This window comes from Lytechinus variegatus, chromosome 3, assembly GCF_018143015.1.
Source record: "Lytechinus variegatus isolate NC3 chromosome 3, Lvar_3.0, whole genome shotgun sequence".
NCBI classification, from domain to species: domain Eukaryota; kingdom Metazoa; phylum Echinodermata; class Echinoidea; order Temnopleuroida; family Toxopneustidae; genus Lytechinus; species Lytechinus variegatus.
The window spans coordinates 42,464,602-42,482,402 of record NC_054742.1 but is presented as its reverse complement, the minus strand read 5'-3'; the positions used below and the strand labels follow the sequence as shown (position 1 = coordinate 42,482,402).

The 17,801-nt window shown below is 35.8% G+C and overlaps 1 protein-coding gene across 2 annotated transcripts in view; it reads left to right on the top strand.

The window, feature by feature from the left end:
• The window catches only part of LOC121411071 (protein zwilch homolog), an 83,247-nt gene that overhangs the window by 16,139 nt on the left and 49,307 nt on the right, over positions 1-17,801 (top strand). For both annotated transcript variants that reach the window (XM_041603563.1, XM_041603562.1), the window contains exons 3-10: positions 963-1,105; positions 2,368-2,576; positions 10,988-11,064; positions 11,296-11,457; positions 12,505-12,576; positions 12,796-12,915; positions 13,786-13,977; positions 14,445-14,598. In XM_041603563.1, coding sequence (XP_041459497.1) covers positions 963-1,105; positions 2,368-2,576; positions 10,988-11,064; positions 11,296-11,457; positions 12,505-12,576; positions 12,796-12,915; positions 13,786-13,977; positions 14,445-14,598 — 1,129 coding nt within the window. The remainder of the gene's footprint in view (positions 1-962; positions 1,106-2,367; positions 2,577-10,987; positions 11,065-11,295; positions 11,458-12,504; positions 12,577-12,795; positions 12,916-13,785; positions 13,978-14,444; positions 14,599-17,801) is intronic.

Sequence of the window (17,801 nt, the reverse complement as noted above, 5' to 3'; positions counted from 1 at the left end):
AAAGAAAAAAACCTTAATAAAAAGCCATTGATATGCAGGCAGAACGGAGCAAATTCACATGACAGTTCTTTTACTTTTAGAGGAAGTAAGTATTTATAGAGAATTAGCAAATGAAAAGACTTAAACAAAAATTGACATATCGGTTCTTCCCGCATACATTTGTACATAGTTTTTGTGGCTCAACTTACCCCAGAAGGTGGCACAACTTACCCTACAGATGGGGCAAGTTAAGCCATATGACATCGTTTTTTTTCAAAGATCACAATGACTTTCAGTGTGGGGGTAGAAAGTTATATAGGTGAAAAATATTTCCCAAGAATCAAACTTAAAGGCAAGGTACTTAATACTTCTTCAATATTATTAGTCATATCAATTCTAACATGCAAAATGCAAAAAGTGTCACAACTTACCCCGTCTTTCCCTAATTATTAGGCGATATCAGAACAAGATATCACTTTCAATGTAACCAGACTCATGAATGCATGCTTTTGGTCTGATGTGCCATCTCGCCCAATGATGCAAAATAAACAGCCTTAACCAATCTTAATCTTGATATTTCCCTTATTATTGCTCAAATTCAAATTATAGTCTTCATAAATTGATAAAAATTTAAGTTACAAATGATTATCCTGACTTGGTTCACAAATTTATTGTTTTTATTTTCTATGTAAAGATTCCAGTCAAATGTCAGGACAATTTTGTGTGTATTTTGAAGGCCTGATGTTGCAGAGCTGTGTAGTTGCTAACTGTACATTCGACTTATAAGGATATGTTTGTAAAATCACTTAATTTTCTTCGAACCTAGCAAGGACTACATGTATAGTTATAACCTACTTGACAAGTTACATGTAACTTGCTTACTGTCCCATTACAATTATTAAGGATAAGGTAAACAGTAAATATCTTGTTAGCAGTGTGAATATATCGTTTCAATATTCCTATTTCTCTATTTTCTTTAACAGCATGATACCTCACAGCACAATGGTGACACATCTTATGAGTCTGAATTGGATGAATCTAAGAAAGAAATGAAAGATCCTAGTTCATGTAGTTTCCTGATAGGAGATGACAAAGACAATCATCTTTTGTCAGTGGAAGATGCCAGGTGAGCTGCTCGGTGTTAGGTATAGGGGTTTGTTTTCACAAAGCTAGATCACAGGCCTATAAAGGACTCCCGAAAGTTTTGAGAAATAACCCCAAATGTTTCTTTGCACTGGAACTGTAACAAAAAAGGGCTACAATTATGTTTAAAACTGATTGTAACTTGTCATTCATGTGTTTTTCATGGACTTTTAGTTTTCCATTTTGTGTAAGCCTATTTGTACCTGTTACTTGTATGTTCCTAGATCCAAAGATAAAACATAAAGTGAGGTAGGTTTAATATTTGTAATTTCAAATTGTATATTTTTTTTCTTCAGGGGATACATACTGTGTATGTGCAGACAACCAATTACATGAATAATTGCAATTAAGCTTAAAGGAGAAGTCCACCCCAACAAAAACTTGATTTGAATAAAAAGAGAAAAATTCAACAAGCATAACACTGAAAATTTCATCAAAATCGGATGTAAAATAAGAAAGTTATGTCATTTTAAAGTTTCGCTTATTTTCAACAAAATAGTTATATGAACGAGCCAGTTACATCCAAATGAGAGAGTTGATGACATCACTCACTCACTATTTCTTTTGTATTTTATTATATGAAATATGAAATATTTTTTATTTTCTCGTCATTGTCATGTGAAATGAAGTTTCATTCCTCCCTGAACACGTGGAATTCCATTATTTTAACATTTTGTGCTTCAGGCAATGAGGTCCTAATCATCAAATTCGTAAAAATTGAAATATTGTATAATTCAAACAATAAAAAACAAAAGAAATAGTGAGTGAGTGACGTCATCGACTCTCTCATTTGGATGTAACTGGCTCGTTCATATAACTATTTTGTTGAAAATAAGCGAAACTTTGAATTGTAAAACTTCCTTATTTTACATCCGAGTTTTGATGAAATTTTCAGCATTGTGCTTGTCTGATTTTTGTCTATTGAATTAAATCAACATTTTTCTGAGGTGGTTTTGACCTTTAAATAAAGCATTTTGGAGATTTGATAAAAATTGCTATAAGTTGTGTAAAATGCATTTGTTTAAACATATATATTTTTTTGTTGATGGGCTTCATGCAGTCAAGAAAATCACAAGACGTTTATTCTCATGGCTGTTGTGTCTGTGAGATATATTTGCATGTATCTACTATTATTTCTTTACCTTGTAATCTATTATTTTACCATTACTAGGGGGTATTTCGATTTTAGTTGTTTGTTTGTTCAAAGAGAAGTAAATATTTTATTTTTATTTCATTTTCCAACAGGAACATCCTGACAATGTACATGATGCTACACAGTCCCTTGGTACAGGCAAACAACCAAGTTGAAAGAGAGTCTCTCCTCCCACTATGGATCCTGTGTGATGGGAAAGATCCAGAAAGAACCAGTTTGATCGGGTGTGAATTGGCTCATACCGGTTCAAGTCAAGAGTTAGACAACAATCCATTCATCATTACCACTGTCTTATCAGAAGGTAATTTGAAATGTTATTGAATACTAAGTAGAAGTATATTGTTTCCTCCCAAACTCTTTTATACATTTTTTTTGTGGGGGGGGGTTAGGGGTGGGGCTGCAGGATATATGACAATAAATACTGAAATATTCAGGCATGAGATTTCTCCGCGGATCGGCGGAAATTCTAAAAAAAAAAAAAATGAAAAAATAACAAAAATGGCCGATCGAGACGGGGGTAGAAGGGGAGAACTTTTCGTTTTTTGAGGTTCCAGTCTGTGCTCAGATGTCAGGAAACTGCCACTCGTTAGACCTTCATCCATATAATCGAGGTAAGTGCATAATTTCTATTTTCACAATTCATTTGGAGAAATATTTAGACCATAAATCACGCTAGTCCCGTGAGTATGGTCAAATACACGGTAAGCCCCTGGGCTCCCGCCCGCTGCTGCGCGGGCGGGAGCTCCCTGGGTTATGCAGCTGGCAGCTTTCTGCATGCACGTGTGTATACATTTGTTTACATTGAATGCAAGTGATACGGACGTACAGCGTTTTCGAGTTGGATTATCGTGGATTTTACAAGAATTTGTAGGGTGTGTGGTGTAATTTCTTCAACTACAAAATGAAGACTGTTGAGAAGAATGACCCTCGTGTTAGTGATATTGACAAGGATGTCTCCAACAAGTTCAAATGGCAGTGGTTGGACCATGAAGTTGAGCTTGCAAAGTCAGCTACGGTGACTATATTTATCTACAAAATAACCTCTTCAAAACAGTAAAATTTGATTGTAGAATGCATCAAAATGGGGTTTTGCATACCTTAAATTCCAAAATTTATGGCGTACTTCCAAGTCATACAATTAATGTATAAAACTTTGGGCAAACCCATGTTGCATAACATCTTTGGCGAGGTAACGTAACCTATAAAACGGGAAAATGATATGAAATCATATAAAATCTAACATAAATATCTATTTTTATAACAATTTTATAAAAATAAAATTGTATAAGATTGCAAAGTTTGATGAAGCACGCAATTAATTAAGTCTTCTTAAGTAGCCACGACTCACGCTCAAGAAAACCATAAATCCCGGTTCACAATGTATGGTTTCATAACCTTCATTGGATAACTTTTCAAACATTTTTATATGAAATAATATAAAAAGGTTTGAAAGGGTATTCAATGAAGGCTATGAAACCATTCATGTGAACCGGGATTATGAACTGGGATTTATTATTTATAGTCATCTTGTGCGTGAGTCGTGACTAATAAGAAGACATAATTAATTGCGTGCTTCATCCAACTTTGCAATCTTGAATGTGGTTTTCTCTTGTCCATGCATTTGTTTCTTCTTCATGTTTTTCACCGTACTCGATTAACGTCAACGTTCACAAAACATGGGTAAATGAACACGAACATTTGCTTATATATGACTGATAATTTTCACGAAACGTTGGGTAAACTGGACCCGATCTTTCGGGAATTTAGGTGGGGGGCTATTTCTCGGCCGGACGCCATAAACCCGTTGTGATGACACAAGTCGTACATTGTGGCCTATGCACTCTTATTTTGAGCATGGAGGTATTATTCAGCAGCTCAATGATTTTACGATATGGATGAGCCCCGGCACTCACGATGTCGACAGGGTAGATAGACAAGGGAATAATTTAGAGCAAGTGAGATGTCCCCTCCCCCCCTGTCCTTGAGCGTTGAAGGGTGTAAACACACACCCCTTGTACCTCCTTGAAGAGTCATGCCAAGGGGTGAAGAGATGCTAAATAGAAACATCGACCAAAGCTCCTAGAAATTCACCCGCCAGAACTCCCCTTGTTGTCCCGTTATAGTAGATGTACATTCGTGATTGTATTTCGACAGCTCCCCTCTCGCTTCGATACCGTAATATTACAGTCACACCACGTAATCAACTCCAATCCGACCGCTGGTCTGTGATTGAAAATAACGTAATATAGTTGTGGTCGTTCTGTGGAGTGTTTCATGAAAGGATTTCTCGGACGTTTCATTTTATCCGACAGTTCCCACAGTAACAGTGCTTCTCAGCCAATCAAAATCAAGGAAAGTTGTGAGATCTGATAACTCATGGGGTAAAAAAAGATGAAACGCTCCCCTTGAGTTGGTTTCTCCAGTGTGGCTGTCACATAATGTCAGGTTCTGATGGAATTTTAACTTATATTCCATGATAACCATTCTTTTATTTGTATAAGTTTAGACTTTACTATTTTGCAGGCATCGATAAACCAAATTTGGTATTCAATACTGTGATTTGCTTGATAGACACGTTCAAGGGTCAACGTGTAAACGCGGTACTTAACAACCAACGGGCATTTTAGTACATGTTCAAACGAAGTATTTGACTCCCTTGTAAAAGGTGGTCCATCGTGTGAACGCAACAAGGGTGAATTAGCCGAAATGAATGAAATCTAGTTCTAGTACAAAAGCAATATGACGACGGGTATAAAATCAAATTGGTCTTCCTTTAATAAGTCAGAGAGAAGAGTTGAAATAGAGATTTTAATGGTGGTTTCAGGCGTTCCTCGTATTAAGTATAGCTCTTTTTCATTGCTCAGAGGGAAAATGGATACAGTGATGTATTCGCTCCTTTTCAGTGACGCCACAGAAAGACAGAAGAATGGATATCGTTTCAAGTAAACACACGAAAAAAATTGCATTTAAGCTCTGCTAACATTTTTGGTATATTTTTATGAGCGAACAAAAGCGGGCGAGCCAAAATAATGCAATTTATCCACATTTGCCAAAATATGCAAGGAAATTCGATGGAAATTGAAAAATATAATCCAATATTTCACACACACACAAAAAAATGTTTTGTTACCATTAACTGTAATTATGATATGAACGTTATTAGTGGCTGTTCTAGTATAAAATAATTGCCCTTTGAAATCAAAGACAAGACACTCCTCCGTCGCACCGAAATCCTATCTACTATTCCTGCTAGCATGTGACTAACTTCTTGAATTTCTTCTCCTTTTCTTGATTCCTAAAAAAAAGGTGAAACGTTTCCCGAAGGGATGGAGATTCATGACATCCGAAATCGTTGATATGCGAAACAGACATGTATTTGAAGCGGGGGGGGGGGAGCTTGTAAGTCGGTCGTATGTATAATACATGCGGACACCGGTTCCCCCGGCGGAAATTTGCTTTTCTGTTCTTATCACTGGACAATCTGCCTTGAAAAAAAGAGCTACGACTTTTCTTTTGTCATCTTACAGGAGTCGCTTGGAGGTATTTTCGATCGAATGGGACAAATAGAATCTATTTCTTGTGGGTTAACCGTCGCCGTTTGGCAGACAACGCAGCAACGCATGCAGTAAATGTATAGACGGTAGATGTGAGAGAGGTGATGCCGGAAAGAGCGTATGAGGTAAAGAATGAGAAGACTCCATCATCATCATGGAAAACTGTTGAAACTATTATGGGCTGAATAATTCATGTAACACTTGTGTGGTTTGAAGTAAACACTCGCGCCAACAGCCCTCAACCTCTTCTCGACAAGAACTTAAAGAATGTAAACTTATAAAGTTAAGTAAGAAATAAGATATAAAAGTTACTTACACCTCACCATTATTTTGAGGATTGATTGGACGTTTCACCGCTTTTGTACAGTTTGATGCTTGAGTGAACCCTATAATTCATACCATTTTTCTCCTTGTGTTTTGATCTCTCACTAAATTTCTTTTGCATTCAATCAAGGACTTCTGTTGGTTATTGTTGATCAATTATGATATCCTTTCAAAATCTAGGATGTGCATGGCATGTTTAAGCTTCACAAGAATATCGAAATTCATTTATTGGTTTGGGGTTGTCAAGTCCAAAAATAAGACATTCCTTGTCTCCGGGAAGCTTGCCAGATGCTAGACAGACATAGCAACAAGTGATAAGTTGGATTCCTATCATTGCAATATCAGGCATTCAATAACAACCACTCGCTTTAAGATTAGGTGGCTATGTTGTGGAAGAAAAGAAAACTCCCCAAATTTCAATCACATAATTCAGAGCTATCTTGTTTTCATCAACGATGAAATATCCAAATTTTGGCGGGAACCATTAAACTATTAGAAACTTTTGCGACAAAATCATGGGATAAGAAGATTTCTTTAATCTTAAGAAAGTGCTTGGAAACTTATATTTGATTTATAACTGCCTAGTTATATCATGATCATAAAGACGAATAATAGTTTAGCGATAAAAATGCGTTAAGCTATAAATGAAGAATTTTTTAGTGATTATTAACAGGGCAGTTGAAGATTGATATGATATGTAAATAAAAAAGATTTCTGGTTGTATGATGAAAATTCAAACCCTTGATATACAATTTTTTCTCTCCAAAGTATTCTAAATCACTGTAGACGAAACCATAGAAAGAATATCAATATTATAGATTCGTTGATATTAAGAAAGCAGAGAGAGAAGTATTAAGAAAATTAAGAAAAAAATCTTGGCTCGATTTTATTGTGGTATCGAATTGATTTTAAACTACGTGGAAGCTTAGACTACTTGAGGTTGCAGGGAAGATAAAATTAAGTATTACTCTACAAGAAAGTGCTTTGAATATCACGCTTTTGCCATTTGCCGACAAATTAAAATCAACATGTGAATGCCCGCATGGTTAATTAGGTGATCTGTCAATCGACAGATCAACTATTAATTTCGTACAAATTTTCTTTTTTATATATTATTTCTTTATTTTTTTTCCACCCTTTTCTTGTTCCACTAAAATCTCTGAATTTACATCTTCAATTTTCTTCAAAATATCATCAGTTATGGGGACATATCATGTCATGTGTACGAAACAGGTTCAAGGTCAAAAGGTCATTATGACGTCATCTAGACGCCATTTTGTAACATCACATAATCATATCTTCATTATCAATTATCAAAAATTAACAATGTTTACATCACATTAACTTCAGGTCAAGGGTCAACTGTCTATGTCATCAAAGGTCATGTAAAGGTCACGACATGCACTTACGGGCGTGTCAAAATTTGAAAATGCTCAAGATCACTTTTTGACCAAAGTAGAGTATGAATCAGGTCATTTTAAAAATTTGCGTGCGCGCACGGTTACGCGCGCGTTCTCGCGCGTAACGGCACTATACATAGGATTGCCATATTTTCATATCAATGCACCGATAATATAATTCTGAACAATTTGATACCTTGATCAACCTTCTACGACAAGTAATAACGGAATTAGCCTTCATGAAAGTTTACTGCGCGCGCACTAACCATAGACAATATATGTGCAAAAACATGCCAATATAAAATTCATTATAGCTCTTCAGGAAGTCCGTTGACCCCCAATTTTTTTTTCATATTCGAATAGAGTACGGATGGGAGATATGATTTCATGTCACATTTGACCCGAAATATTGTCATGACGTCATCAAAGTGGCGTCGGAACTCAAAATTCCCATTTTGCTACTTATGACGTCATCGTAATTATGCAAATTTGACTCTAACTCCGTAAATATTGGTCAATTTTCGGTCAGTTTCTTATATGTTGTAGCTGAGGACTTGCTCTATTTAATGGGTTGGCTTCATTTACATTTAAAGGAATGGATCATCCTAAAAAAATTGCGATTTAAAGAGGCATGTCACTTCTGCTCATTTTGCGTGTAATCTCTATGGGAAATGTCTTTTTCTCAAACTGGATTTTACATTCCTCTATTTCGCGAGCCATATCTCCACTATTTCTAAGCTATCGCAAGTGTGATATCTATTTTCCAATCAGATGCCGGGATCATGCCCGTATTTCTCTTACAAAATTGGATTTGAGATCCTCTTTATTTGCTTTTGTGTAAAGTCTATGGGAAACAGTGTAGCTCAATTGGTAAGGCATCAGACTTGCGTCCTTATGGTGCAGGGTTCGAGCCCAGGGGTGAACATGAATTTTTTATATTTTTTTTCATTTCAACATTTCAGAAATGGTCCTTATTGACCATTACAATGTATATAAAGTAAAACATTGGACAATAAAAGAGATTAAAATCCCTTTTAATGTACAATATGTACATGTACAATATGTGTATGACCTACACTTTTTCACACAATTTCCTCATTTCCCTCTTTTTCAAGAGTATTCAACACTTTTCGTAAGAGAAGTTCAGTTTTCATCATGATGATCATATTGATCTCAATATAAACATGCTGATTGTCTACGTGATCTTGAAATCAGAGACAGATCACCTAATTCGTTCTCATGACGAATTAAAATTCTAGTTCTATTCTCATCTTGTATGTATCGATGTACTTTCTTTCGTATATGTTGGGTTTTTTTACAGTCGGATTGCTTCATTGGAGTAAGTCTCATAAAGTCTGCTTAAACAAAATGGAACTTCAATTCCACAATCTGTGGTGTATATTACGAACCGCCGCATTGGTCATACCCTAAGGTTTCCACTTTGGCGAGTTGGAGTTGCAAGTCATACGCGAGCTGCGGCAGCTCTAACTCGCCTTAGCTCGCATACGCTTGCGTGAAATTTACATTTTTTCCTGGAATTTGGTTCAGTGACAAAAGACTCAAGATCCAGTTCACTACGCTCGCTGTACGAGTGAACCGAGCGCTAAACGAGTCAGGCCGAGCTTAGTATGAGTTGCGGTGAACTTTGTACGACTTAAGCGAGCTATGAACGAGTTATAAAGATTTGACAAGTGATAAGAGTTTCATACGACCAACGTCCTTTCCTGTGATTGCTGCAAAACTATGGAATCGCCTCCCAGCTGCAGAGAAGATGGCCTCCTCTGTTGAACAATTCAAGAAAGCCATTAAATCCCATCTATTCTGCTAAGTGGACAATTAATTGCATGGACTAGACCAATCATTCCGAGGTGTAGAACAGTTGTTTTAGTGGCCAAAACAAATATGGAGTAGTGTGTGTGCAGCGCTTTGTAACCGAAAGGAAAAGGCGCTATATCAAATGACTTTTGGATTGGATTGGAAGGGGCGGGATATGCACATTTTTGGCACTCAAAGATGGATGCCGGCGGCGGCGGCGTCAGCACCAAATCTTAACCAAAGGTTAAGTTTATGAAATGGCATCATAACTTAGAAAGTATATGGACCTAGTTCATGAAACTTGACCATAAGGTTTATCAAGCATTATTAAGCATCCTTCTTGAGTTTCAGGTCACAAGACCAAGGTCAGATGTCATTTATGGTCAATGAACTTACACAATGTAGACCATGTTTAGGGAATCAACATCAAAATCTTAACCTATGGTTAAGTTTTTGAAATGTCCTCATAACTTAGAAAATATATGAACCTAGTTCATGAAACGTTATTCAATTACCGTTATATAAACATCCTGCTTGAGTTTCAAGTCACATGACAAAAGTCAAAGGTCAATTAGGGTCAATGAACTTTGGCCAATTGGGGGTATTTGTTAAATTAACATTATAACTTTGAAAGTTTATGAATCTGATTCATTAAACTTGAACATAAGAGTAATCAGGTATCATTAAAAATCCTGTGGGAATTTCAGGTCACATGTACAAGGTCAAAGGTCAATGAACTTTAGAGATGTTCGGGTGATCTGTTGAATTACCATCATAACTTTGAAAGTTTATAGATCTGATTCTTGAAACTTGGATATAAGAGTAATCAAGTATTACTGAACATCCTATACGAGTTTCAGGTCACATGACCAAGGTCAAAGGTCATTTAAGGTTATTGAACTTTGGCCATTTTGGGGATTAATATTATATTGCTGTCATAACTTTCAAAGTTTAGATACAGTTTATAAAATGTGGATATAGGGGTAATCTAGTATCACTGACAAGTCTTAGGTCACATGATCAAGGTCAAATGTCATTTATTGTCAATGAACATAGTATTGTATCATTGTATGAATGGTGTTTTTGTGAATAATTATTTTATAGTAGTTTTCAAAGTCAGCACTGCTACTATATTGGATAGCGTGATGCAGGTGAGACTGCCAGAGGCGCTCCACTTGGACCTTGTTTTTCTTTGCTATAACATTCCTAGCAGTATCACAATTATTATAATTAGGAAGTAGACTACAAGCATGGTACATTAGTCATCGGTTTATAGACCTTTAAATCTTTGAAATTTTGCCTTATACAGTTTACTTGGGACTGCAAATTAAGGTCACATCATAACATAAGTAGGGTACATGTAGTACAACAGGTTTCTAATATGTAATCATTTTTAATATGTACAGGGCTCTGTTGCATAAAAGTTACTATTATGGTAACTTTGCCATCCAATTGGAGCTACCATAGAAACAATGCTCATCAGCCAATCAGAATCAAGGATTCCATGAAAGTTACCATTGGATGACAAAGTTACCATAATAGTTATTGTTATGCAACGGGGCCTAGATCCCATTTCTAGCAAGTCAGATGATTTTTTTTTTCATTTGTATACTGAACAGATCCCATTTCTAGCAAGTCAGATGTTCCAACTTTACATCAGGTTCTTTTAGAGGCTCATGAAGACTCGGCATCAAAGGTTTGCATGAATATATCCTTTTTCTTAATTGATTTAAAGACTCCAACAGTGTACACGTATAATCCCCCTGTTTGTATTTTTGTTCACAAGCTCTTAAGATAAATGATAATTTGTTAGTGTTATTTCCATAATGTCTTCTGATTATTAATAATTCTATTTTATTTGATAGCTTCATCATTAAGGTAGTAGACAATAAACTTTTGAATGTGTTTTTATCATTCACCACATCAGTTTATATCAAGTCAAGGGTTTGCTCGGTATGAAGTGGTTAGCCAGCTAACAGCAGATACAACTTTAGCCGAGATTAGCGAGTCTTCCTTCACAGCAGTAGAATGTACATGGAACCAAGTCAAGAAGATACTGGAGAGACCACGTGATGCTACCTGTAAAGTGGTGAATATATTGATATTATTCTTCTGTCAAATTAGAGCTCAATATAGGGCTGAGTGGTGATGGGAATGTTTCTTTCAGGATTCCAATAGATCCTGGTCAGAAACCAGTATTGTGATAAATGGGTGTTGGTTATTTGAACACAATGAAAAACAATGCTAAGTCATGTTAAAGCAATTGAAATTCTTTATCTATATTATAAGTATTAAACAAAATCAATTTCAGAACCATAATAAATGGAATAGGAAGCAAGATTAACATGTCAAATCTCACTTTCCATCCTGAATGTCTCTCGATGACTCTCATGACAAGAGCTGCTGTAGTTATACAGGAAGGGGAAAAACATTATCCTGATTTGGTCTCATTGGATAGATTCTGCTCAACTGGAACCCTTGACTCAGGCTTTATTAAAAGTCAATGTGACCATGCTCAAACCCAAAATAAATCACTAGGCAAGGTTCTTTATGAGAAGCCTAATTCATCCTAAAAAATCAGAATTTTGTCAATAAACTATTTTTTGTTTGATCCATTTTGACAAGTTATGCATAATTTAACCACTTCGGATCTGCCTATTCAGATTGTTTTGAAAATTGAATAATTAATTCTAGACAACTTTAATATGGATTCTGAGCATGATATCATGTGATATTCTGACCAAATTCTAGCTCTGCTAAAGAAACAAAACAAGGAAGCCACTAAGAAACGATCAAATAATCTAGACTATCCCAGTGAATACCATACTGGGTCAGCAATATTTCATTTTACTCTCCTTAACTTTATACTATTTTGAGATTCAAGGCTGTGTTATCCCAGTATTGATATGTTATCAAACCTCCTATGAGACATAATGCTTTAGTCATTATTGTGACGTAATTTTTAAACTGATAAATTTAGACTTGTTGAAATGTTTTTTTACAATACTGTCCTATTGACAGATAAAAACCAGATTTTGCTATTGTGAGTAACAACACTTCTGCTTTATGATTTACAAATAGATATATCCAATCCTATATAAACTCCATCTATCTCTCCTTCATATTTTTGTTCCAGCTGATATGCGCTGTGCCTGGTGACATGAGATTCACACCCTTGGAAGTCTACAAGGAATTATGCTTATTAAAGGTATGTCTTGTCTGCTCTATTCAATACACCCTTTCAAAACATCTCGCTCAAAAGCCCTCTCTTTTCTGTTTCCTTGACATTCTCTGGTTCAGGTTGGTGCAGCACTAGTTATGTATTGGCATTTGACCAGTTACTATCTATTTCTCATATGATATTTGCACCAGCATCATTATTTTTATTTATTGAATGGATTGCCTTGTGTGTTGTTTTCTTTGTCAGATGTTTGCTGATAGCATAGAAACAGGAGAAGTAAACTGGATGACACGTGAGAAGACAAGCTCCATTCAAGATCTAATAACAAACTTCCTGGATGAGATCAAGGATGGACCCATTTATAAAGTAAGATATATTCCTAGTATGATTTTATGGATCAATAGTGTACAAAAATCATGCAGCTGCTAGCAGGTGCCATCTCTTGAAATATTTCTTATTTGTCTACACATTGCATAGTTCATAATCTAGTCTTATCAATGTGATATTAACATTTATATTTTCTAAGATATTTATTTTATGAAATATAAATTCTATATAATATTTATCCATGTTATGAATATGATATTTATTTCTATCAATATGTAAATCCTGTCAAGTACATGTAGCTACTGGGGCAATATCCTTAGAAGATTTTTTTTATGTTCCACTCCCGCCCCTACATTCCTCAATTTCTTCTTCACTTCATGAGCTACCTTAGCCATGATAATTTTAAAGCATAAATGCTTGTTAAATACGAAAAGCAGAGATTAATCATCATGGCTTATTATTTCAGAAAGACTGCGGATATATTGGGTTTGTCCGTACATACTTCTGGTAATTGCCCTATATCTTATATCTAATAATCACTCTTCCATCAAATTTATATTAAATTAAAACCTTGTCAATCTTTAATTGAAAAAGCTTGCCTAAGTTAAGTGCAAAAACTGAATAATGTGAATTATATCAAGCTGATACTCTTCTGATATTGTCCTAATATCCAAAGCTACTCTATTAAAATCTATTTTCCATTATGTCATTTTTAATTGATTGTCACTTGCCTTTACATATAATAAGTTAAGTATCCTGTAAATTATTAGATCAAATCTTTCAGACCACATGTTTTACGATGATATCTATTATTCCATCTGTCAATGAATTCAATTTGAAAGTGAATATTCTTGAGATTTGCCGGAACGTAACCTTTGTTATTTTTTTCTCAACATTCTGACCATTCAGAGGAAGACTGGCGATGATGCTGATGATTACGATGCTCAGCTCTGTTGGAAGGCAGCATTTGATAGAAGTGATTTAGATTTCACTGAAAGGCTTTGGAATATCCTCAGGAATAATGCTACATGCTATGATGACATCACTACTGCCTTCAACATGGTGATCAGTGAATTAAACAGAGGAGAGATACAGCCAATGGTGAGCGTTAAATAGATAATTGTTTTGAGAACCATTTGAATATTATTTTTGTTAAAGTGAAATATCTTTTATGATATTATTTTTGATGGAGCAGATGTTTGTCTTTCTATTTGGAGGAGAGCTGGTTGTTTAAAAATGTTTTTTTGGCATTTGCTTTTCCTTAATTTTTAACATATGCAAGGGTCTTTTTCTCTTGCTTATAAAGAAGTGAGTAAAAATAATCTCTATTGCAAGCAGTGATAGCAAAGTCACTTACAAACAGCTTTATGAATTACCATCCAAAATGCATGCTGTGATTAGATGAAAATTTATTTAGTTCCTTTACTTTTTTTTATAATTTGTAACTTCTTTGCAATGAGCCTCAAGGAGATGTTTATGGATTCTTTAAACAAGTACACACATGACTATCATTTTGTACTACTATTGCATTTAATTAATATCAAACTATTTTTTCTTTATCATGTCAGGTCCACAGCAGTAATGAAACATCATTGGCAAAGGAGATTAGGACATTATACAAAGACCCATCGCATATATTCAGTCAAGACTATTCTCCCATGACACACCTTGTAGAGATAGCCATTGACAAACTTCAGAGAGACTATACAAACTTCTTCCTCGGTATGTCTATGTTGATGTATTTTTATCCTTGCAGTGTTCTACGGCATCAAATGCTGGCTTTATTACACAGTATTGAATAATCTATAATTCATAAATGATGATCGCTTGTGAGATATGATTAATGTTATTCAGTTTTCATGTGTGGAAGAGCCATGGTGTAGTGGTTCTGACTCTCGCCTTGGAAACAGGGTCGTGTGTTCGAATCCCACCGCGGTCTAGTGTCCTTTGGCAAGGCGTTAATCCACACTTTGCCACTCTCGACCCAGGTGCTAAATGGGTACTTGGTAGGATGCGAAAGATATTGTATGTTTGAATTTGCCAGCGCTATAATGAGGCTGTAATGAATGCAAGGAATGCTCCCCAGGGAGTGGAAATTGTGCACTTTTCGTGTGGGATTGAAATGAATCCAATGGCTGGGGTAATAATATGCTGTAACGCGCTTTGAGCCATTCTGGGAAAAGCGCTTGATTAAAATTGGCTATTATTATTATGTGTATCATGTAGATTGATGACGATTTACATGTGTTTTCAAAGATTTTGACAAGCAAATTATAAAGCTGAACCAAATTGAAAATAAAATCACAGCAGAAATTTTATTTGAGATATTTGATTTGGTAAATAAAAAGAAAGACCAAGAAACACAATTGAATTTTGGGAAGAAAATTATATGAGAGGCAGAATATAAAGGATTAGTAGTATTAAGTGCAGTAGATATGTATAATTTACATGTTATTTGTGTGATAAAAACTGATAATGATTAAGGCACGTCATCAAAAATCCCTTATGCGTCGCTACCCGTCGCGACGCAAAAACAGGATGTAAATTCAATGCCCCGTCGCCCCTCGTCGCTTCCCGTCGAAGTCCGTCTGCTTTTTATTCAGCCGAGGCAGTTTATTGATTGGTTTCGGGACGCCCTGCGACGGCCCAATTAACGCCACTAATCCAATACATCGCAACCCGGATGTGAGCCTCGATCTCGCTTCAACTGTACTATTTTTTCTGATCGGGAAGACGGCTTGTCGTGCGTGCGCAATACTTCCATTCTGATCGCTTCTGCACGAATCTTTTCTTGATTTATGTATTTCCTTCTCAATTTGTTTTTATATCAACAAGTGCTTTTCCCTTTCCGACTTTGTTGGAAAGTTACGATTATTTTGAAAAACGGTGTTCGACAGCTTTAATTCGATCGAACATCGAATTTTGAAGGCGGAGAAAATTGGGTCAATTTTTTTGCTCCGGCGTCGTCGCGTCGATGCGGCTATGCACGCATGAGCTGCATGCATATGCACTGACGGTATGCGCTGGCGGGGTGAGCGTTGCACAAGCAGATGACAGAGCAAAGTTCTTTTGTATTTTCCATGATAACAAAACACAAAAAGGCCGGGGACCAATGTAGAATTCTTCCCGAATTCTTCTCAAAATATCTCCAACAATTATATTTGCAGATGAAAACATATAAGTTTAAAATGAAACAATACTTAAGACATGAATCACGCAGAGTCGATCCGAAAGATTTTACTCACTCTCACGAAACAACAGGCGTGCTTGTCAGCGCCAGCAAACAAGTACAAACAGCGGAGAGCGCTGTAACTTGCCTGAGATTGTGTAGTTGGATCCAAAATGTGCTCCAAATAAATTGATGGGAATAAATATGTAATCTTCTGTGGATGGTCATTTGGATTGCTATTCAATGTTGATATAAAGATTGTGAGGAAAGATTGTGGATATGAGTTATGACGATGTTCGAGAATTAATCCTGATAATGACAATCCATTTTTTTTAACAAGAGCATGCGATCGAAATAAATATGAATGTCTCGGATCGAGCCCTAAATTCATCAGTTATAATTACGATTTAATAAGATTTTATGGTCATACTAAGAATATTGACGATGTCATGCAGCAAAGTATGTTATGTTCATATGGAAGAATTAATACTGGCATGTTTTTTTTTATTGACGACGTCAGCAGAGTTTGTTATGTTCATATGGCAGAATTATTTTCATTCCATCTCTGGACGTCTCTTAATTCCGAGCTCCGAGAAAAGAAGCAAAATGCGCATGCGTGTTCGATGACGTATGGCATATTTCCATTCAAGAAATCAGAGCCCAAAGTTGGGCACAAACTAGCTTCAAATCGATGGGGGAAAATATCAAAAGCAATTTTCTCTGTTTTGTCATGTAAAATATTATTTGGTGATATTACGATTTTGAAAAGAGTTTTTGCATGGAGACAATGTTCGAGAATCAATCATGACGTGATAATCATTTTTTTCAGGTGCACTCAAGTCGATCGTCATATGATGTCCTCCATTGAAAATTGAAACGAAATACAAACGTTTCGCCAGGGTGGCCAGTTTTCTCAAAATGAAATACGGGACAATCGACAAACAAAGATACGCGTAGAAGGCTACACAGTGTTAGACTTGTGAAAAAATATAAAGAATTGGAAGGGAAGGTGAACGAAAGAATGAAGGAGAGAAAGAAAAGAAATGAATTGAGAGGAAAGAAAAGAGAGCAAGATTTATTTCACGTTGATCGCGTCAATTTCCCGCCATTTTCTGGTTTGATTAAAGAACAGTACTGCGCATGCACGATCGATGGCGATGCCATTAATATTCATGAATTCATCTGCATGAATTATCTCGGCACGAGCAGACGAGTAAGACTCTAAATATGATCGAAATAAACTTCAAAGTAATGATGAATAGCTATAGGCAGGCATAATTACACAATCGGTTTCATTTTGTGGGGGAAACAAATCAAGTATTGAGTAGTAGTCAAGTTGGACATTACTGATATTTTGATGATTGATTGTTGTGAACCAAACGAATCGGCCGAAGTATTTTTTTTCGATCCACCGATTTTGCAAACTCAGGCTTACAAATAATACTTCTTCCGAGATAGTAAGCGTGTGTTCTGCCAGGTATATGAAAGTAATTTGACATCACAAGCAACTCGAACGAACTTTAATAACGGTAATGTCAAAGCGATCGGGCATTAATTTGGGATGGTGATTGCATCTACTGCATTTTAGTTAAAAAGTTTCCAGACTTTGTTTAAAAGTTACGTAAATCTTATTTTACACAGGATAGTAGAGAATTCATTCTGCCAGGCAAAGCAACCTGAACGATTTTTAATAAATGTCCGAACGATCGGACATTAATTTGGGATGATGATTGAGTCTATTCCATTGTAGTATTGT